This window comes from Canis lupus, chromosome 19 (assembly GCF_048164855.1).
Source record: "Canis lupus baileyi chromosome 19, mCanLup2.hap1, whole genome shotgun sequence".
In the NCBI taxonomy this organism is placed as follows: Eukaryota; Metazoa; Chordata; class Mammalia; order Carnivora; family Canidae; genus Canis; species Canis lupus.
The window spans coordinates 7,691,724-7,713,587 of record NC_132856.1 but is presented as its reverse complement, the minus strand read 5'-3'; the positions used below and the strand labels follow the sequence as shown (position 1 = coordinate 7,713,587).

General features: G+C 39.9%; 1 protein-coding gene across 7 annotated transcripts in view; it reads left to right on the top strand.

The window, feature by feature from the left end:
* Positions 1 to 21,864, top strand: part of PPARG (peroxisome proliferator activated receptor gamma) — a 130,956-nt gene that overhangs the window by 102,916 nt on the left and 6,176 nt on the right. For all 7 annotated transcript variants that reach the window (XM_072785088.1, XM_072785092.1, XM_072785089.1 and 4 more), the window contains 2 exons: positions 614 to 813; positions 10,131 to 10,581. In XM_072785088.1, coding sequence (XP_072641189.1) covers positions 614 to 813; positions 10,131 to 10,581 — 651 coding nt within the window. The remainder of the gene's footprint in view (positions 1 to 613; positions 814 to 10,130; positions 10,582 to 21,864) is intronic.

Here is a 21,864-nt window from a genome sequence, read left to right as displayed (position 1 = left end):
ATTTTTGGAGAACAAAGCTCCCTCCTTCAGTTTGTGAAACATGTTGATCCTTTTAGGGCCTGACCTTATGTCAGGTGCTGGGGATGCAAACATGAATAAGGCATTGTCCCTGGCCTTCAGGATATTGTTCTATAGTGAGATTAATAGACACGTGAAATCAAAAGTACAGTTTGAAATTACTGTCATTGAAGAAAGTACCAAGGGCTCTTGAAGTACAGGCGAATGAATAATAAATTCTGCTTGAAGAAGTCAAGGAAGGCCTCACAAATAAGGTAATGTTCGAATTGGGTCTTGAGGGTTGAGTAGGAACTGGCCCTCACCTATTTTATGTGTAAGTAAATACCCTTTTCTCTCTCTGCCGAGCTCTTAGATCCTTTCACCTTCCCAGTGAGATCATGCAGTAATATTTTTTTAATTAAAGAAGTGAACAATTTAATTTTTACTGATAGCCTGCGCTATCACTGTGAAATTAAAACGTGAGCAAAGTTGGAGCAGAAAAACCAGACCTTGAGATTGGTGGAGGAGAGGAGGGGCTTTCCTGTGTGGGCACTGGGACTGGGGATGAGCAGCAGTGATTCAATGATGCATCTTTGTCGTTTCTCTCCCTCTGTAGCCATCAGGTTTGGGCGGATGCCACAGGCTGAGAAGGAAAAGCTGTTGGCGGAGATCTCCAGTGATATCGACCAGCTGAACCCAGAGTCGGCTGATCTCCGGGCCCTGGCAAAACATTTGTATGACTCATACATAAAGTCCTTCCCGCTGACCAAAGCAAAGGCGAGAGCGATCTTGACAGGAAAGACAACAGACAAATCAGTTAGTTCTCTTCTGCTATCTTCATTTGGGGTGGCTGGGTTTGTTGTTGTTGTTGTTTTGTCTTTGAGAAAATAATTCACCCTGTTACACACACATATGCTGAGTTGTGTTCAGCTGTTGGCTGTTACATAGTACAGACTGAAACACAGGAAAGGAAATGTTTTCAGATAGGATAAGTAACCCTTATTTTGAAGAGGGAAAAAATCCTTCGAGTTTTCCTAATAAATTGTTTGAGAATAGTATAAAGACCCCCTCTGCCCTACTGCCCTCCTTCAGGAGCCATCTCTTTTCTTGACATCAGAATAACTGGCACAACTACATCCATTCCAGCAGCGCTGCTTTCCTCTGGGAAGGGCCTGATCTAGGTTTGGAAAAGGTATGCATTCCTTATTTTCCAGTTCAGGAGAACCACTAGAGTTACTTAGTAAGTTCCACGTGGGGCATAAAAATACATCTAGATATTACATGACCTTCTTCCTTTGTAGCTCTGTTGATGGCTCCTGGGCAACTATCCTTCTATTACGTATGTGAATTTTATCTTCTTTGAGGCTCTGAGCTGCCAGGGTTACTCCTACCCTAGATTCTCGAACATCAAACATCTCGAACATTGATTACCAGTTTAGAAAACCCAGAATAGGTTATAATTGTCACTAAGTCAGATGTTCCAAAGCAGAACTCTTCCTCAATAGGAAGCTGAGAAAGCAAAATGGAATCGTTTTAAAATAAAACACAACAACACCTGGTTCTGCCTATCAGCCTCCAGTATGACCTGGGGCACATCCCGGCGCCTGTTTCACAGGCAGGGGTCCGACTTCGATTGTATGGTCTGCAGCAGATCCCTAGGGTTGTAAGAAGTGCAGAACACATTCAGGCGACGCCGACCCGGTCCTTGAAAATCCTTTTATGCTATCATTTATTTTCAAATGAACACTTCCAGGAGAGGCATGCAATTACCTTATAGATATGTGTGTTTTTCCCCACTCAGTTATATTTGGAGAAAATATAATTAGCCTTTAGTCACATCTCAAGATGTGATTTTTTTTCCCTTTTAGCTATAAACCATTAGAGTCATGTCATCTTATAGAAAAAGAAAACTGAAAAAAAAAAAAAGAAAAGAAAGAAAGAAAGAAAAAGAAAACCGTGGGATAATGCTGTATAAATAGCCAAATGCCAAGGACCACGAGTTTCCTGACTGTGAGAGGTCAGAGGTCACTGGTACCTTAACAGTATTATACCTGTATCCAGTTCTTCGCAATTTCAAAAAATCTTACACATTCATTATGTTCAAGACACATAGCCATCTTACAGCTGCTGTTATTATTCTGTTTTGTTTTGTTTTTTTTTTAAAGATGAGACTAGAGTCCAGAGAGGTTAAACATTTTGCCCTGAATTGACATAGTTAGCATGCAGAAGAACCCTGTGATGCAGGCCTTCTAACTTCTACCTCAGTGCATTCTGAGCATGATACTCCCTCCTGGAAGCTCGTCTTCCCCACTGGCTAGCAATGAGCCAGGTGGACAGGTGCGCTAGGAAAGCTTCACCTTGGGAAAACGTGCTACACTATAATTTATTTTTACCAATGTTTAGAATGGCAGGAATCTTCTGCCTTGTTCTGCTATCTCAATATATTCGCAGCCAGGAATTCTGTCTTTTGCTCTTCCCAAATTTTAGGGTCTAGGACAACTATCTCCCATTGAGGCAGGACTGCAGACTCTAGGTCCTAGTAAAGCTGAGTCTGTGTATTCATTAAATGCCCCCCAAAATCGGGGCACAGCAAAACAAAAGCCAGCGAAGACATCTGTGTTGCTGATGTGACTATGGAAAATCAACTGTGTTTATTCAAAGGGAGAAAAATAAAAGGAAAATTAGTGGCCTGGCTAAAAGGGGTTAACAGCTGAAGGCAGACGGCAGCAGTTTGCTGAGAGCCAGTGTGAGACAGGGACCTGGAGGCTGGGGAGGCCCAGAGCTGGGAAGGGAGCTAGGACAAGGATGAGGATGGGGAAAGAGTCCGAAAGCAAACTGTTTACTCCATAGTTTTGCCTCAGGCTATTTAGTTTCCAGGAACTGCTTTCTCACCTTCTCTTTATCTCCCAATCCATACCTGCAACCCATGCTGGAAATCCTATCAATTTCATAGTACCTGGAAGATAGGAGGAAGGCATTAAAAAAAAAAGTTTTTCCCCAGTAGTCAAGAATTTAAACGTACACTACCAGTGAGCAGCATATTCTCTTATGTGTTGCTAGAGGGCAAAGAGCCCAGTCCACTGTAAATCACTTTAAAACCTCATGCCAATTGGCAATTTGGCTCTAAATCTTTGAGTTAAAAATAAGATAATTGTAGGCTCTTTATGGGATAAATAGGTATTAAGGTATTTTAAGAGAAAGGACTGCAAAATGCTTGATTATAGGCTTCTCAAGTTCAGAGGCCAAATGTTTGTCATGTTTTCCTCTATAGTAACTAAGACTGTGCTTTGCCCATAATAGTTACTCAGAATGTATTTGTTTAATTGAATTAAAAACTGTTGCCTGTGCCCCTTTGAAATTCTGGACTTTGAACAGAGAGCCTTTAACTAGCCCAATATTTGCTCACCAACCTGGACATCATTAATGGTCTGGATAGAGGCAGGATTGCCTCTTGTTAGGGTCTGGAAAGGAAAGAGAAATTGGGCCAAATTAAAATAATCCATTCCCTGATTACACAAAACTGAAATAGAATTATTTGGCTCTCACTTTTCTCCTTATCTCGCAAAATCAAATTAAGCACTAGTGGAAAGAAATAGTTCAGAGAGACTATGGTAGAAGGGAAAAAAAATCCAAAATGTGATTTCCAATGAGACTAGAGATTTGTTCTTTATCTTAGTGGTCATGTTATTTATTTGATAGCATGCTCTCAGGGGTGTTATGTTATCTCTTGGCCAAGACTTATGAAAGTTAAGATTTGCATTGATAGGAAAAGTCATGCAGAAGTATGGACTCTTGAGAGGGTGGAGGATATGGAAAAGTGGCCATGGCTGGTGCAGTAGGACAGCTTGGGTCTCATTATACACCCTGCTTGAGACTGATGTCATTAGTGTTGGTTAGGCCAAGCCTGGGGGGGCGGTGGGGGGAGGCTGCTAAGCATAATGGATGGCCAGTTACCCAGAATCTTTGGAAAAGGAAACAACTTTATTGAAAAGGCCATTCTTCTTTATCTTACTGCTCAATTTAACCATTGCCTATTCGGTCTCATTTGGGGATACCTGCTAATCTCTCCTCTGTACCTGTACCAGCATTTGCCTTCAGGCCAAGCAGGGCTTCTCCCTTCTCAACTAAACTTCGGTCTCCTGTATCTTATTTCCTGGTGCCACTCTCACCTTTCAAAACAGATAAATGAGCAGATAAATGAAATGCTTCTGTGTCCCTCCCATCTTTTTAACTTTGACATCGTGTCTTCAGGTTATGATGCCCCTACTTTTCATTGCCATGTCTGAAAGAATAATGCTTGGAAAGTTTAGGCTCAGGGCTGGATGGGATACAGACTCACCGGATACAGTTAACCCAAGAAGGAGGTTCACTAGCAGTAAACCTTTTAGCTGCCCTCAAAGGGGATTGGCACTGACTGTCCCCACAATCTCTTTCCCTTTCAGTGGCTTATAGGAGCCCAGCACCTTCTTTAAGAGATCCCGCTGAACTCTGAAAACCGTGAATATAGAACCAGGGTGCTGTGTTTCATGATGGCAATTTGAGAACTGAATGGACTTTGGAAGTTCCCAGTGTTTGAATATTACCCTGATGTGATGAACACACTGGGTGTGTCATTGTCACATGACCCCATGTTTGTTGGTGAAAATAAACAGAGAGTGGTTTTCAAAAACCATTTTCAGTGCCATGGTTTGTCATAAAACAATAAATAGAGAAACCCTTGGTACGCCTGCCAACTTTTCATCTCATATCTGAGAGATGGCAAGGCCCTGGCTGCACTATCTGCAAATAAGGAATAAAACTTGTTATTTGTACTGTATTGGACTTTGGGTCCCAAAGCATCACATTGCTTCTGATGGGTACATGTAGAGTCACTGTTTTTATAATTACGAGAGCAAAGTGATGCCATCATAAAAATGGTTTTTCTAGTGTGTGAAATACAAAACTACCCAATAATAAAACCGACATGGAAATGTGAACTTTTGTGAAAACTGTTCTATACCCCTTCAAATTTTCCCATTCTAAAATTTACAGTGGCCGTCAAAGCCTCGTAATTCTCAAAGCTATTGGAAAAATATCTGTTCTTTTCTGTCCTACACTTACAGCTAAACAAAGTGTGGTTTCTTTCCCCTTTATGTACAAAAAAACCTGAGTGAGTTGGGATTTGCTCCCCTAAGAAGAAAGATACTGAACAAACTGTCAGAGAAAAGAGACTTAGGAGCCTCCAATATAAATAAAGAGCAGAATAGTAGTGCTGATTTGTTTGGATGGCTAATAAAGAAGCTGGGCGCCTGGGATCATTAATCCATATATTAATGTTAATAAAATAAATTCCTTTATTGCCAAGGCTATCAGGAATAGCTGAAGATATAAAAGACCTGAACCAATAGTGTTCTTTCAGACAATAAATTTAAAAAGATATAGTTAAGAAAAGCATTTAGATTTTTTTTTTTTCTTAATGATTAGACTCAGTTGACCAATACCCTTGTTTGCCAGTTTAGTAATGCTTTGGCTGACAGTAGATGGTTTTTTAAGAGCTGTGGTTATGTGCTAGTTCATTAGAGTGTGAATAATTCTTCCCATTAAGTTTTTATTTCTCTTAAATCTCTAAACCATGCAGGAAAACAGAATTACATTTGAGAGATTTTTTAAACTTAACATCAGTCACATCCAGCACTTAACTAGCACTTCTAGGAAATAATAGTTCAAAAGGCACTGCCTCCAAGACCCCATCATAGAAGAGCTTCGGTTTAAAAGCCAGTGTTTCTCCCAGGATAGTCATTTTATTTTAAGAAGGAAAAAGCAGGAAAGACATGTAGAAAGCAATAGAAAGGGAAAAGAACTCATCATGAGTCAGGAGATCTAGGTCCAGTTCAGGGTTTGCTGTAAATAGTTATTTGACTCTGGAAAGTCTCTTGGCTTCATTTAGTTTATTCATATCTCGTCAGAGAATGATGATGTAGGTGATTTTTGAAGATCCCTTTGGGTCTATAAATCCCATGGTTCTCAACAAGAGGAAAAGAGAAATGGGCAAAAGCAGAAAGAAAATTGGAAAAAAAAAAACAACAAAACAAAACTAACCAGTGGGTTTTGACTAACATTCACTCATTATAGCTAATCTAGGAGAACCATGCATCTCTAAAAGGATGAAAGTCAGAAGAATAAAAAGGAAGAAGGAAACAAAATGAAGAAGATAGGCCCTAAGAATTCAGTTTTTCTTCCTTGAGACTTTGTTCTAATCTGTCATGAAAACTAAGGCTATCAAGAATGCTCTATGAGATGAGGCACACATTTTTTTTTCAAGCCAATTTGAATTCTGACGTGGTTGGCAAGTGATGGTTTGTGAATGGGTAGAGTTGTCTGTTACACTAAAATTTCAGTCTCTCAAATTGGAGCAATCACCAGGACAATCTGTGCTTTATTAGTTGACTTTCTCATTTGTCTCCATTAGCTTGTTGTTTGATTATTAGAAAAGAGCTGTAAACTTAAAGCATTCATGCAGAATCCCTTTCATAACTTGTATATTAAAATGATGTTATGGATTCCTAAGGAACACTATTCTTCTATTTCTCCAGTCAAAAAAGTCAACTTTTATTACTCTACTTTGTTTTCATTATTAAGCCAGCTTCCCCCCATGATCATTGTGTTATATATTAGCAGCATGCAAGAGACCTGTAACTAAATTTAATAATATATATAAAACAGTACCTATAATCCTGGTTTTGATATGTGGAGCCATTTTTGAAAATCAAAATATGTCAAAAATAATTGCATTTGATGTATCTCTCCAAAGAAAACTAATTTTCTTTTACAAAAACTATTTTTGCTCCCCTATAAAAACATTCTGTTGAACTGCAATTTTCTTCATGTCAGTCTCACCTTTTTTTCTGGTCTGTCCAGCATATGAGAAATACAAGTATCATAGTGGCCAGGGGCAGATTCACCACAAAGTGAATGAAGCTTAAGCATCAGGGCTCCTCCCTTGCACAGAGCCCCTTCCAATGCTCTGGGAAGGGTCCGAGAAATTTTGCTCTTAAAATTTGTATTATTGAACCCAGCAGTTGTCAAGATGTACCCAATGGTTGTGTGCATGTCAGGCCCCACAAAACCTGGATCCTGATAATTTATTATCTTCCTGTTCTTTCCCGTTAAGGAGAAATGCTTATCTAGCCATTTGATATAGTGTCTGAAGATAAATACATCATTAGTTCCAAACTAGAAGTGTAAAATCATTATGACCAAATTTGAGGATGCTGTGGTTTCTCTTATAATAGCAGATCATCAGATGGTACCGTACAAGCTAATAGAATATGGAAGGCTTCCCTTTGATTTGTAGAATATACAGAAATATGGAAGTGAAGTTCATTTTATTTTACCAGAAGTGTAACATTAAATTAATGATCCAAGATAAATTACACAGGTCAAATTCCACTTGGTTTTAAGAGTTCAACCTTCTGTGAATCAGGCAAGTTCACTGTCTTTTCACTATTTTGAGGGGGGTGGGAGAGGAGGTCCCAGTGTGAAATGGGTGAGTTAAGTATTGGCCATCTAAGAATCAGTGAATTGGTGGCAAAGAAAGGCAGATTTTCATGCAGATGGTGTCTGGTGATCACTTTTGCAATTTGACAGATTTACATGGAGTCTGAAATTACCTTTGCAGACTTCAAAAATGCAATGAAAACAGTGTAGTCTTGGAAAAACAAATCTACCTGGTAGTCATTTGCATGTCAATGCCCAGAATTCCCTACCAGTTCACCACTTTTTCAAAATGCTGAAGGGATTAAAAAAAAAAAAAAAAAAAAAAAAAAAAAACCTAGAATGGTTTGGCATGATGGTGGGGGCTGCTGATTCCTTTCTCTGTCCTTGAGTGTTTACTGCCAGGAAATCCTGACCAACATCGATTGCCAAGGGGTTAAAGTCACATTGTTGTTAAATTGGGAGAGAAAATTAGCAGGATTTTGTGCCCTATGTTCAACTATCACAGAGTTTCAAAAACAGGAACCTGGGGCTTTATATGAGGGGACAGGGGAAGTCAAGGGGAAGAGTCACAGGGTGATTTATCAGGGCATAGTTCCAGATAAATTGCTTACATGGAGGTAGAAGAATTTCATGCATACATTCTGTGCCAAGAAGCCAAATGGTTGAGCAGAAGCCCATCCAGAAGTTGAAGTGGGCAGTGCTGGGTACAGTCTTTCCATATGTGAAGACAGGATGATTTATAGCCATGTTATTTTGTACTTACATATGTACAGCTACCTGTATGGTATCGATACCATCTGATTCTCATAGCAATAAAGAAAGTCAGTATTTTAATGACAGAAATTATAATATGCTACAAAAGTCCTAGAGGACAGAAACCACATTTTTCTGTAGGTTCTATAAAAGCATGTCTTTCTCATGATTAGAATCTGACATTCTGGGGTAACTCAGCACATTTTAACTGATGTGACTGATTATCTGCTCTTTTTTCCTCTCTCGTTAAGAATATCAATCCTGAAGTAGAAAAAAAAAAAAAAACAAGCAGAATGTTTAAAAACATAGTAAGCATTATTTGTTTCCTAATTTACTTGAAGAATTAGAGGCACCAAGCAAATTTACTTTTGGGTCCTTGCAAAGCCTCTGCCCTCCTTTGGGGTTGACTAAACAATACACTTGAAGTGAATCTTTTGGTTAGGAAAAAGGAAGAATTTCTGGAATAATTCCAGTGAATGGTGTTGAAATAATATGCAGGTTTGGAAATCTACTCAACATCTAAGAGTCCGTAGCATTAGTGTTATTTCTTTCAATGTAGACCAGACTTAATAGTTTGGTGAAAATCACAGACTTGTGTAGAGATTAACAGTTACAATCTCCAAACTTGAGTAGCTACTGCTACTCAGTATACTGCTTCCTCTTGCCCATCAGGAAAGAATTCTCAGCATCTCTGCTTAAAAGAAACTTTAGTAACACCAGAGACCTCATGTTCAGTGTTCAGGCATGTGCGTACATGCTCACACATACCCACATTAGACCACACACATGTGTACACAGCTTCAGAGAAACGCAACTAGAATATCTTCAAGAGAAAGGATGGAAACATCCAATTTAATCCACTGCCCTCAATTGAGAAATTTGAGCCTAGGAAAGTTAAAGGACTTTCCTAAAGTGACATACTTAACCAAAACTGGAACACAAACACCCTCAACTCTTATTCCAGTGCTTTCAGGTCTACACTTACTTGAATGAGATTGGGAGTTTAACTTCTATAGTTCAGTATTTCCAGTGTATATAAAATGCTGCCCCTTCTCAGAGTAGCCTAGAGAATTTCACAATGATGGCAACCCTTTGGTCAGTCTATACAAGGAAACGAAAGAAGAAAGATCATTTAATGACTAGCAACTTACTTTTGATGGCAGCCTTTTGCAGACTGAGTAACTGATGCATGTGTTTTATTGATTATTTGACCTTTAAGGACAGATATTGTGAAAAATAAGTTCAAAACTGTTTTTTAATTTTGCCACTTTATATGAAGTGCTTACCCACAGGCTTAAACATCTGGCTCTTTCTGAAACAGATTGCTTCCAGAGCATTAAGAAAAGAAATAGACATTTTCTTGGCTCAATATTTCTCATCTGCTTTCAAACTGAATTTTTATAGTTAAGTATATTTTACAGGCACACTGCGTTTCATTTGAGATCTGAGTAGATTTAATCTAAAACTGTAAGATTACTTTATGTTCAAGTGGGTGTGTTCAACCCTGAGTTGCCGAAATGATTTTTTTTTTATTGAAAGAAGGTTAAAAACACACTCTCTTGAAAGCCAAGATAAACAACAGATTTTGTATGATTTTTACAAGTCAGCAACAAAGTTTCTCCAAACAACCAAAACTGGAATTATTAGCCAGTCATACATAAGTAAAATGTTGCAGTATAAGTTGAAAGAAAAGAAGACCAAGCTTGGTAAAATATGTTTGGTTCCAGAAGACAATTAGGAGCAATAATCAGGAGATGAGAGTACTTTCTCATTAAGTATCTTCAACCTTAAAGATTTTAGTTAGCGAAGCAAATGTGTATAAAGAAACTGGAATGGGATTCACCCTGAATTAGAGATCTCCAACTCAGCCACTTCCCTTTTTTTTTTTTTTTTTTTTTTTGCAGCCATTTGTTATCTATGACATGAATTCCTTAATGATGGGAGAAGATAAAATCAAGTTCAAACACATCACCCCCTTGCAGGAGCAGAGCAAAGAGGTGGCCATTCGCATCTTTCAGGGGTGTCAGTTCCGCTCAGTGGAAGCCGTGCAGGAGATCACAGAGTACGCCAAAAGTATCCCTGGTTTTGTAAACCTTGACTTGAATGACCAAGTAACTCTGCTAAAATATGGTGTCCATGAGATCATTTACACGATGCTGGCGTCCTTGATGAATAAAGACGGGGTTCTCATATCAGAAGGCCAAGGATTCATGACAAGGGAGTTTCTAAAGAGCCTGAGAAAGCCCTTTGGTGACTTCATGGAGCCAAAGTTTGAGTTTGCTGTGAAGTTCAATGCACTGGAATTAGATGACAGCGACTTGGCAATATTTATAGCCGTCATTATTCTCAGTGGAGGTAAGATGCATCTTTTGATCTTTCGTGGAAGAGGGTGGGACAGCAGTATGATAATTGGAAGAATTTTGACATCCTTTTCTCTGTACTGCACTTTCATGCAAAAATATGCCAGTGGCATGATGCCATGAGAGCATCACTACACAGGTAAAGTACCAGGAGAGAAGATCATAGATTTGCTGTTGGAAGGCTGTGGGCAACCCCAGCCTTTCCAGTCAAATCCAAACATGAAAAACAAATGCCCTCTTCTTCTTTTTTCTCCTTTTTTTTTTTCCTTTTTATTTTCTTTTCCCCTGTCTTTTCCCACCCCTCCCCTTCTCTCTGTTCACTCTCCCTTCTCCTTCCCTTTCCTTCCCATCCCTTCCTTCCCTTCCAGCCAATCTATTCTTCATTTCATTTAAGTAATGACATGTACAACTTTGCTTAAGTCACAGTGCTCACTTGGCATAGAGAGAGCACAACTAAGTGGTTTGGGGCAGATTTTGTTCCTGCTCTACCATCAGGAAGATATTACTTTGAATTGCTTTCCTAATATCAGGAATCGAGTAATATTTATCTACTGACTTCCACCTATTCCCTCAGGTAGATTTATCTGATGGCTTCCCTTAAAGTAACTTTGTGAGGTGGTTGGCTGTGATTAAAAATATAATCTGAACCAGAGAGCACAGAGCAGAGAAATAAATTGAGTTATTTAGCAATTCATTGTATTTTTGGCCTTGCAAGTACATGATCTAACTGACAACTCCAAAGCCAGGTTTTATACTAAATGCTACTTTCATTGGCTACTCCACACATTTCCAGCTTATGTAGAAAGTTTTACTGTCATGTCTCTGTATAAAATTGTCTTTAAGCAATGAGTTTTCATTACTGAAATGGACTTCAGGTGAGCTTTTTGTGTGTACTCTACAGACAGAGGATACTCTTGGCAAAAGCTGACGTGGGGAGGGATGGTGGTCCTATAGATGTAAACTGTAAACTATATAAGATATTATAAAGAACATGGTGTACTCTGTCCTCCTTTGTTGTCCAATTACTTGAGAGCAGAATACTTCTGAAATCGGGTGCCTGATTACTACTAATAATAATGATAGAAAACACTTAAATACCTACTGTCTTCTAAGCAGTATCCTAAGCACATGATACACGTTCACTTAATTCTCCAGCCCAGCAAGAAAAGTACGTTTTGCAAAGGAGGAAGCCAGAGCCCTGAAAGGTTCAGTCACTTGCCCAGGGCTACGCAGCTAACACAGGATAGAACCAGGATTCTGAACTCCGGTAGTCTGGCTCCAGAGTCTACAGTAATACTGCCCTTTAGGTAACTTGGGTGCAAATAGATGACAGTGCAGCCCAGGTTAACTCTGGAGCCTCCACTGCAGTGTCAAGTTGTAACTCCTTTAAAAATGGTGTTTGGGGGGTTATATTTAATGTAACAAAAACTACTGTCCAACATGTTGTAATACCTTAACTGAATCTACTTAAACAGATCACCCCTCGATCCTCTGGGATCCATGATCAATTCAGCAAAGAAGAATAAGATTCTAGTTTATTTGAGGTGCATTAGGAGAAGAAACTTAAATTTTGAAGCACTAGATGAGAAAACAGGTTGTTATTGCTTAGCTAATAATTTGAGGCACATTTTATTTTTTTTAGGCACATTTTATTTTTAATGCAAAATAGAAATATTAACAGTTGATATGTTTCTAAGTTTTTTCCTGAGCATACCATATATTCCATGTTTATATTCAGTCATTTTCCCCACGTCATTATGTACTCTTTGTTAATATTTTTCATTAATTTTTGAAAATAAAAGTAATACGTGGTCATTTCATAATTCAAAGGGTACAGAAAAGTGTGAGTGAAAATTAAAGGCCTCTGTCCTCAGAATAAAATAAGATTAACAAAGTCCTATTCCTCCTCCTGAAAAGTTTCTGTCCATGTGCTAGCATATATATGTATACACACTACCATTTTAATGACTATAAAATATTCCATTTTAAAAAGGACCATTATATACCAAATAATCTCTTTACTTATTTTTTTTAAGATTTTATTTATTTATTCATGAGAGAGAGAGAGAGAGAGAGAGAGAGAGGCAGAGACACGGGCAGAGGGAGAAGCAGGCTCCACTCAGGGAGCCCGACGTGAGACTCGATCCCAGGTCCCCAGGATCACACCCCAGGCTGCAGGCAGCGCTAAACCGCTGTACCACCAGGGCTGCCCAATCTCTTTACTTAGGATTGCTAATTTAAAAACCTATCAACAAGAACATAGAAAATTATCAAAAATGTGTTCTAAATTTTTGTTTTAGTGAACATTATTAAGTGTAAATTTCTGTTGAAATTCCAAATTATTTTCTCATTCTAAAGTACCAGAAGTGGAATTGCTGGGTAGATGATTATAAATATTTTGTTACATCATTGCCACATTGTTCACCACAACATTTATGAGTTTATATTCCCACCACAGATATACTAAAGGAAACATTTGAAATAAGCTATTCGAAGATGATTAGTTGCTAGCCAGGGCAGGTTTACACAAGAAACAGTCATGATAATTCTGGACTTTTTTGAACAAATTTTGGGTTTGTTTTGTTTTGTTTTGTTTTGCTTTTTAGGATTTATTTATTTTAGAGAGTATGTGTGTGCAAGCAGGGGGAGGGGCAGAGGGAGAGGGGGAGAGAGAGAATCCTGAAGCAGACTCCCCACTGAGCACAGAGCCCTATTTGGGACTCTATCCTAGGACCTTGAGATCATGACCTGAGCTGAAATCAAGAGTTGGCCACTTAACCAATTGAGCTACCCAGGCGCCCCAGCAAGCAATGTTGTTTTATGGGCCTGTGAGACAACAGGGTGTTTTCATCTAGGAAAACAGCCATTATGGCCTATAACTCATAAGCCAGGTTATTTAAAAACCAGCAATTTATTAGGCTTTAAATTTTTCATTAATTTGTCAAAAAATAACAGTAAGTTGATTGCAGGCTTTGGTTTTTTTAATTATGAAAATTAAAAATGGTACATTTTAAATGTGGATGTTATATAAATGAGTTCCTTCTGGTCTTACACAGACCACTTTAACAGTAGCCAATATCCAGATCTTATTGGATCCTCACAACAATGAAGAAGGTAGCAGCCAGCTATAAATTATTAAAGTCTTATACCTGTGGTTATAATGAGAAGAAAACCCTGTAAATAATTTTAGACTTCCTTAAAAAAAAAAATAGAATTAACCATTGACTAGTTCCCATATCACAAAAGGCAAATCCTTCCCTGATCAAAGTTTGCTTTTGTAGATGAAGTCTACCTACAGGCAGTAGATAAGAATGAATAAACTGGACCCCATGTTTGCATAATACACAGAAATTTGATTCTCTTCTTTACTCAGAGAAGCTGATTGGGTATGGGCCAGAGAAAGAACTGCTCTTTTCCAGTCCAAAGACTGGACCTCAGTAAGATAATAATCCCAGTCATTTGTAGATGCTGAGGTCAGTATCCCAGATTGTGGCTTATTAGATCATTTATATTATTATATATTTCTCAATGAGTTCTAATTTTTTTCCCTATCCTGGTCTTTCCAGAAAGGGAAAACATTCATGCAAGCAAGAGGCAGTGATCTAGTAAACAAATTTCTGATCCTACCTAATCTTAAGAAAGGTTCATCATTTTCTTTTGTGTAGTTTACATTGAAGTCTATAGATAACTTTAGTGATCCCAGAAAGAAGAGCTTTTAGCAGGGGTACCACTGACCTCATTCTGAGCTGGCCCTAGGATCACAGAAGAATTTCGTCTGGTGAAGGTGCCATAACCCTAGACTGAAGGAAGAATGGGAGATGGGCACTCCCACAAGGGTAAGAGTAGGGTGGTAAGGAATTAGGGAGACTAAAGGCAAGGCATCTCCAGAAGACCCAAAGGGGACTTTTTTTTTTTTTTTTTTTTTTTTGGATGAAAGTACCTGATTTGACCCAACTAAGTATTTGCTGAGGAAACTGGAGTTGCTATAGTAAGATCACTGTCATTCAACTTCAAACCTAGAAACTGCTGATATGGTGAGATTTGGTACTTAGATTGGCCTGGTGCTTAGCATCTTTACTGTTTACTCAGCTCTCAAACCAAGCTAGCTGAGAAAGATGACCTAGTTCTTCTCAAGTTTTTCCTCCTGTCTCTCTCCACTGAGCTTGAAGCAAGAAAAAAATGGGACAACAAAGAACAAGAGTCCAGAATCAGATAAAAGACAGCACTTTATACCTCTTTCAGAGCATTTCATATATGTTCTCTTGTTAGATCCCAACAATTCTCCTATATTTTTATCCTTGTTTCATAGAAGGAAAAGCAAGGGTCATAGACTTAAGCTGTCTGAGACCTAACAACTAGTGAGCAGTGGGACTGGAGCTGAAACCCATGTGTCCTGTCCCCTTGAAGTGCCCTCTCTGCCACACACCCTATCCCCTGGCTAATGGATCATGGTCACCCTGCTCACACCTGTGTTGGTGGCCACAACCTGTGTTCCCTTCACCATACCCCCTAAGGTATGGGCCCATAATTCAGCAGTAGTGCTTCCTCAGTAGTCATGATAAGTAATAGCTTCCCTTGCTCCCTCTAGGATGGGTGGTGTCAAGAGTAATAAAACTGCCTCCAGCATGGGCATGTTTGCAACTGGCGCCACAGCTTCATGCCAACCATACTAGCAAACTCCCAAAACTACCCAGCAACCAAAGCCAAGTATAAAGCTCAGTAAAACTGACAAGCCCCAGGACACTCCATTGGACTCTTTGCCCCCTTGAGCATTAGCTGTTAAGTGAAGAAAAGCATAGGAAGGTTCCAGCTGGAACTCTGCAACAGGATAAAGCTCTTTTTGTTAATTCAAAACAGTTTGGAATCCATTGCAGTTCTTCCGAAACTTCCAAGATATGGGGGAGGAAATTCACTGGGTTTTACAATATATTTTTTGGGGTAGATTGCCATCACCATCTTAATGACAGAGAAGATGTAAATATTGATACAATGGCCACAGATGGCAAATCATCAGCCTCCTCGTTTACCCTCTTGAGTATGGCTTGGTTATGCAAACCACCTCTATAGCAGCTCCTTCCTTTTCCAGCAATCGCAGCCATGTTCTTTCTCTGTGCAGCAACTTTGGACAGCTGGTCTTGGAGTGATCATGGGTGTTTCTGCTGTTGAGTGGGCAGGGAGCTGAGAGAATAGGGCACAAGAAAGGGGAATTGTTCTCATAGCTGTACTTTTGCAGATCAAGGAAGAGTTGATGCTCTTAAGACAATCGGGTACGTCCTGGTTCTCTCAGGTCAGTAACCCAGGGCTTCTAATTCTTACTCTTGGTCTTGACTATCTATGCGTGTATATATGTGTCTTTTTTAATCTGTTGGAATTAGAATAGAATCAAAGCACAGCATCCAGTCCAGAATATGTACTTAGTAAATGCATACTGAATGCATAGTAGTCAAATGTTAATAATAATAATACTGTCATCGACACAATACTTCACTGTATGCCAGGATATATACTGAGCACTTTACCAATGCTCATAATCTTTGCTTAACCTTTCCTGCAGCTCTGCAAAGTCTGATATTATCCTCATTTTACAAATGGAGAAAATAGAAGTTTAGAGCTCTAAGATTAAGCAGCTTGCCCAAAGTCACAGAGCCAGTGATTGATGAGGCCAAGATTCAGATCTAGGTCTCTCTGACCTTAAAACTGATGCCCTAGGTACTACTGCCTTCCATGTATTGAGATGTGGAAACATCCCAGTTAATTACCTTGGTCTTGGAGTTCTTTGGCAGTTACCAAAAACTACCTATTTCATTTGCCTCCAAATATTTCAGTCAAGAATTTTCAGGTTGTAGTCTAGATATTTCTTACTAATATACAAAGCTCTTCTCAAGACACTGTTTTAACCTAACAAAATGATACCCCAGGTTTGAAAATTGCTGTGGGAAGGAATGGAGCCTAGTATATAACACTGAAGCCTGGTGCTGTGTTCTTTTTTTTTTTAAGATTGTATTCATTTATTCACGAGAGACACACACAGAGAGAGAGGCAGAGACACAACCCAGGCAGAGGGAGAAGCAGGCTCCACGCAGGGAGCCCGATGTGGGACTCGATCCCGGGTCTCCAGGATCATGTCCTGGGCTGAAGGCAGCGCTAAACCACTGAGCCACCCGGGCTGCCCTGGTGCTGTGTTCTTAAACTTGTTCAGGTAGCATGGCCCTTGGAAATGATGGCATTTGTTTGTAGCACTCATCACAAAAATTGACGATAAGCTTTAAGTAACTAAGTGAATATGTTCATACTTCATCAGATACCATCTTACACCGGGTTCTAAGAGAGATAAGTGGTTGCAGAAGAAATTTATGAGAGAAATTTAAAATTGTTAAAATACCATCAAGTAACTTCATGTCTTCCTGCCTGTCAGAGGCAATCAAACTAACACTCATTCAGCTGTAGCTGCGAACACCTCATGCCACTTCTCAGGCACAGAGTTTGAGGACCTTAGTTTGAGTATTCCATCTCTCTTCCCCACCCCTCATTGCCCTTCAAAATCTCGAGGATATTTCCAGCTCATGTGTAGTCTTTGCATTTTCTGCAGAACTCTTTTACAAGTTAGAATGGATGATGTAGCAGTTCTCTAGAACAGGAGACAGAGTACCTGTGCCTGAGTGGGCCCACACTTTCCTTGAGGAAACTGCACCTTAAGGAGGCCTCTGATTCTGCAGGACCCAGTCACCCCCCACATCTCTTTGTCTGTTAGCATCATCCTTACTAGTTGACTGGGAGCAGCAGGCACAACCCAAAATAGTTTAGCACACGGTATTAAAAACACCATGAACAACAATAGGCCTTCTTGTTCCTACTCTCCTATGTTAGTTAACTATGCAGCTATCTCCGTCTTATCCATACAATTTTTTGGACAAGACTTAGGTTGGTGTCTAAGTGGCAAAAGTTGTTTTTCTAACTTCTTTCTCATGATACTGAGGATAAACAAAGGTGTCTGATTTCTCATCTGACTAAGCTCTGAGCAGGAGAGTCAAAGAATGTTACTACATGGTTCCTGTCCCCATCTGGGCCATGATGGTGTCAGAGAGTAACAGCATTCATTTTATTAACTGAAAAATATGTAATGGCACCTACAGTGTGTCTGCATAGCCTGCGACACTCTGCTCTTCTGTTCTTCCCACCATGCTGCCATGTCCAGTGGGAAAACCTTTGTCAGGTGGCCAGGATGGCTTTGAATAATGACTCAATTAGAATTATCTAGAAATGTCCCATCAGTTCACTCTTTTCATAACTTTGGTTTAGGTAGAGGTGAGGTGTAACTATGAGTTCTTAACTGGCATGCAAATTCTGAAAACCAGAGAGCTGGCAGGGGCATGGAGGGATAGGGAGAAGATGAAACATACTAGAATCATCTGAGAAACTTAAAAAAATACACACACACATACATACACACACAGAGGCTTTTGTTGTTTGTAGAACATAGAAGCACCTTTCTCTGTGACTGCTTCAGAAGTAAAATCTCTTCCTCAGTGAGTGAGCGCATGATTGTGTTTGACCTCAGAGACAGACATGGGATTGAAAGCCAAACTGCTGAGTCATTCCTATCCCCACACCAGCAGTCTTGGAAAAGGTTCAGTCAGTCAGTCAGTGGGCTGCTTTTTGGAGCACTTTATCATTCTGGGTTCTCACAATGTGTGTTTAAACTCCGGGTGACCCCAGGCAGCCTTCCAGACTGGCACAATCCACCAAGACATTCAGACAGATCATCTGCAAGTGAGGAAGAATGAAACTCAGGACCAGTTCAAGTCACTCATCACAGAGAGGCCAACACAGGTTGTGAAGGCACAGTGTACTCCCAGGGAAAACACCTTTCAAAGGTCTTGCCAGATTCACAAATCAGAAAACCAGAAGAGGCAGGATGGAATATTGGAAAGCTTTGGAATTGCTGGGACACCCGCCTCCACCACTTATTAGATGTGTGATTTCACTCAATTATTTACCTCCCTGGGCCCTAATTTCCTTATCAGTATCACAAGTAAATGAAATAACATTATGTGAAGGCTCTGGCACAGTGCCTGGGACCTGTTAAGCACACAATAAATGATAATTTTCTCTTTTCCCCTTATGATAGAATTTGAAGTAGCTCTTGGCAATCTTGCCAGTCAGATTTCTTGTAATTCCACCAATAGTCATTCTTAAAATCCTTTATTACCATATAAATACCCCTAGGGAGATATCAGCTAATCCCTTTATCGGCTATCACTTTAAGGGGATTAGTTGTGGATTGAGTAAAAAAAACCCCAGGGGAAAGATATAACCGCAGGAAGGGACAGAGGCCTGACGAGCTAAGGAGAGAACTATAAGCCCCGTTACCCCTCAAGGAGATAGAGAAAAGCAGGAGTGTGGTAAGTTTCCACACTCCCAAGGTTCTGATAAAGGTTTGGGACATTATGTGTTGAGAGGTCATATTGGAGATTAAAGATCACACCATTGTTTTCAGATCACAGGTTCTTCCAAAGACATTGAAAAGGAAGACATTGAGGGAGAGTTGCAGAGAACAAATACTTGGCTACGTTCTACATTTGGTTATTGGCATTTCTAGAGGTTGAGGAAGCGAGGAAGAGTGGTTGGCTTAGAGGGAGGAGTGTGTCAGGCTTGATGAGAAAGAAGAAATCATTCTCTTTCCTCTCCAGTCTTCTTCCTCTACCTCCCACCCACCCACCCCCTATTTCCAGTTCTGCTCAGAGCCAGTGCTAGACATAAAAGGAGCAGAAATTTATCTATATCCCTCAGCTCAAGGGAGATTCACTGCTCTCCTGGTGCTGACACAGAGAAGGGGAACAAACCATGTGGCGGAGCTTCAGTTGAACAACCTTTAGAACAACAAGGGGACCCTAACTCCCTGGTGAAAAGAGACAGGAAAGACAAGGATTTCCCAAGGGCAGGATGGAGATCTCGAGTAGAATTTCCATTCTGAAAGACCTGGAAATAAAATTAGCCCAAGCTCATTTCACTCCCTGGAGGTACCATTGAACAATGCAAAAAGCTTTGAAGACAGAAAAGAAGAAAGTGCATCTCACCTTGTTATTAGTTATCTTTGTGTCCACTGTTGTAGTTAGAGAGGTGGCTTTGGGGGGTGGTAGCTGAGTGTTTAAGTTGAGGGAAGTTGGTGTGGAATGGTTACTCGATGGACAGATAAAAGAGAATATTACCTGGCTGGTTTCATTGTGGTGGTCACCCCCTTCATCATCCTGACCACATCCTGTGTGTTATTGTTTTAAGGAGTGGTTGTCGTTTGGACATAGACAGAAAAAGCATTAATCAGGGAAATGTTAGAATGTCAACCCACTCCAGAGTGAAGGACTCTGCTGACTACATGTGGGTTCATGGGAGAATGTGCTTGTTTCAAGAGATCTTTATCTGTTTGATAACACATTTACAAGACCTCCCAGTTATGTGGTTCCCTTGCCCAGATAGCCACCATCAACTGCATTTCTCCTAAAATCACCACCATGCAGCCTTCTGATTAATTTAGGCTTGCCCTGCTGGGATTCCTAATACCAAATCTCCTGCAAGGTGCAGCCCCAGGAGGGGAAAGGGAAAAAACATTTGGAAGGGGAAGCAGAGAGATGACTGAGAAGAAAGGAGCAATGAAAGGAGAAAGAACAGGAAAGATAGAGGACCCAGGAAAATTAAAAGAGAGAAGAAAGCAAGGAAAAAGAGGCAAGTGATATAATGCTATTATAAATAGAAATAGCTGCCTCACTGTGTGTCAGAAATTGCCCTAGCACCTTCCATCTATTAACTCATTTAATCCTCCTGACAACACTATGAGCTGCATTACTCTTGTGTCTCCATTTTTAAAATGAGGAAACCAAGGCACAGAATAGAATGTTAAGGAACTTGCTCAGGATTACCCAGCAAGTAAGTTTTAAGGCTGGGATTCCAACTGCTTCTCACTGAGCCACTAGTGCTTACTTTTGGCTGTGCATTAGAATCACCTGGGAGCTTTTAAAAACCTTGAAGGTCATACCCCAGACCAAGCCAATCAGAATCTCTAGAGCTGGGATCCAGGTATTAGTTTGCAGGGTTTTAATCTCCCCATGTGATTTCAGTGTGTAGCCAAAGCAGAGAATCACTGCAGTCCATCAAGGTCCAGTTGAAATTTAAATATGAGAAGAACACACGTGAAACTTTCTTACAAGAACATGGAAAGGAACTGCTATAGGCCATACCATAGTTTACCGAAGATAAAGTTGGCTGAATTCACAGTTTTGCCTAATGTGCTTACCATGATTCCAATAGATCAGAAAATGACTGCAGAATCCCTAACACCATCACTTCAGGGAAGAAGTGAAACGGGGTGCCCTGGCTTCCTTTATTACTGCTCTAAACTGTCTTGCTTTTATGCATCCGACTACAAGAATGAGAACCTGCCCAAATCCCTCAAACGTGAGTCTGCATCAGGAATATATATATATATATATATATATATATATATATATATATATATATATTTTTTTTTTTTTTTTTTTTTTTTTGTGCTCCTAAGTTGTGCTCTTACCAGAATCAGTTCAGGAATCTTCCTCTTCCCAACTGTGTATGCTGGGAAAGCCCAACCCAGCCTACACTCCAGACCTGGTCCTGGTGGAAACTGTTTTTATTTGAACAAACCAAGAGAATATTCCTATCTCACAGAATCCCTTTACCTTGCTCATTCTCACCAGGACCTTATGAAAGAAATACCATTGTCTTTAAAAAAAAAAAAAAAGCCAAACTCCAGAAAAGATGAAAGGACTTGTCCAAAGTCACATAGAAAGTAGGTGGAAGAGAGACAGGACTTCAAATCTTCAGTTTCCAAATCCATTGCTCTTTTCAACACATCTGTGAACTTAGGAAGACTAGAATAAAGGAAATTGGAAAGGAAGTGTAAAAGGAAGCCCTACCTCCCCTTTGGTTTTCACCGGGCACCTGAACTAAGTAAGGCCTTTCATTGTCTGTGGATCAATTTACAGCTGCCCAGCTATCATACTTCTTGTTTTCTAAATCCCCTGGATAGTCCTTTCCAGATTAGTCTTTATCAGAAAGGCAATAGACATAGATTGGAAAAGCCTTAATAGCAGCTCCTAGAATAGAGACAAAACCATCCACTTTGGGTTTTCTGCCTTTCTCTCCAGAAGACCCCACCAGGGCCCTCTGATTCCCTGGATGCCTGCTGAGAAAATCTGTGCTTGGGAAATGCCTGGCCCAGGTGGCTGATCCCAGGAGGGTCAAGAGAATT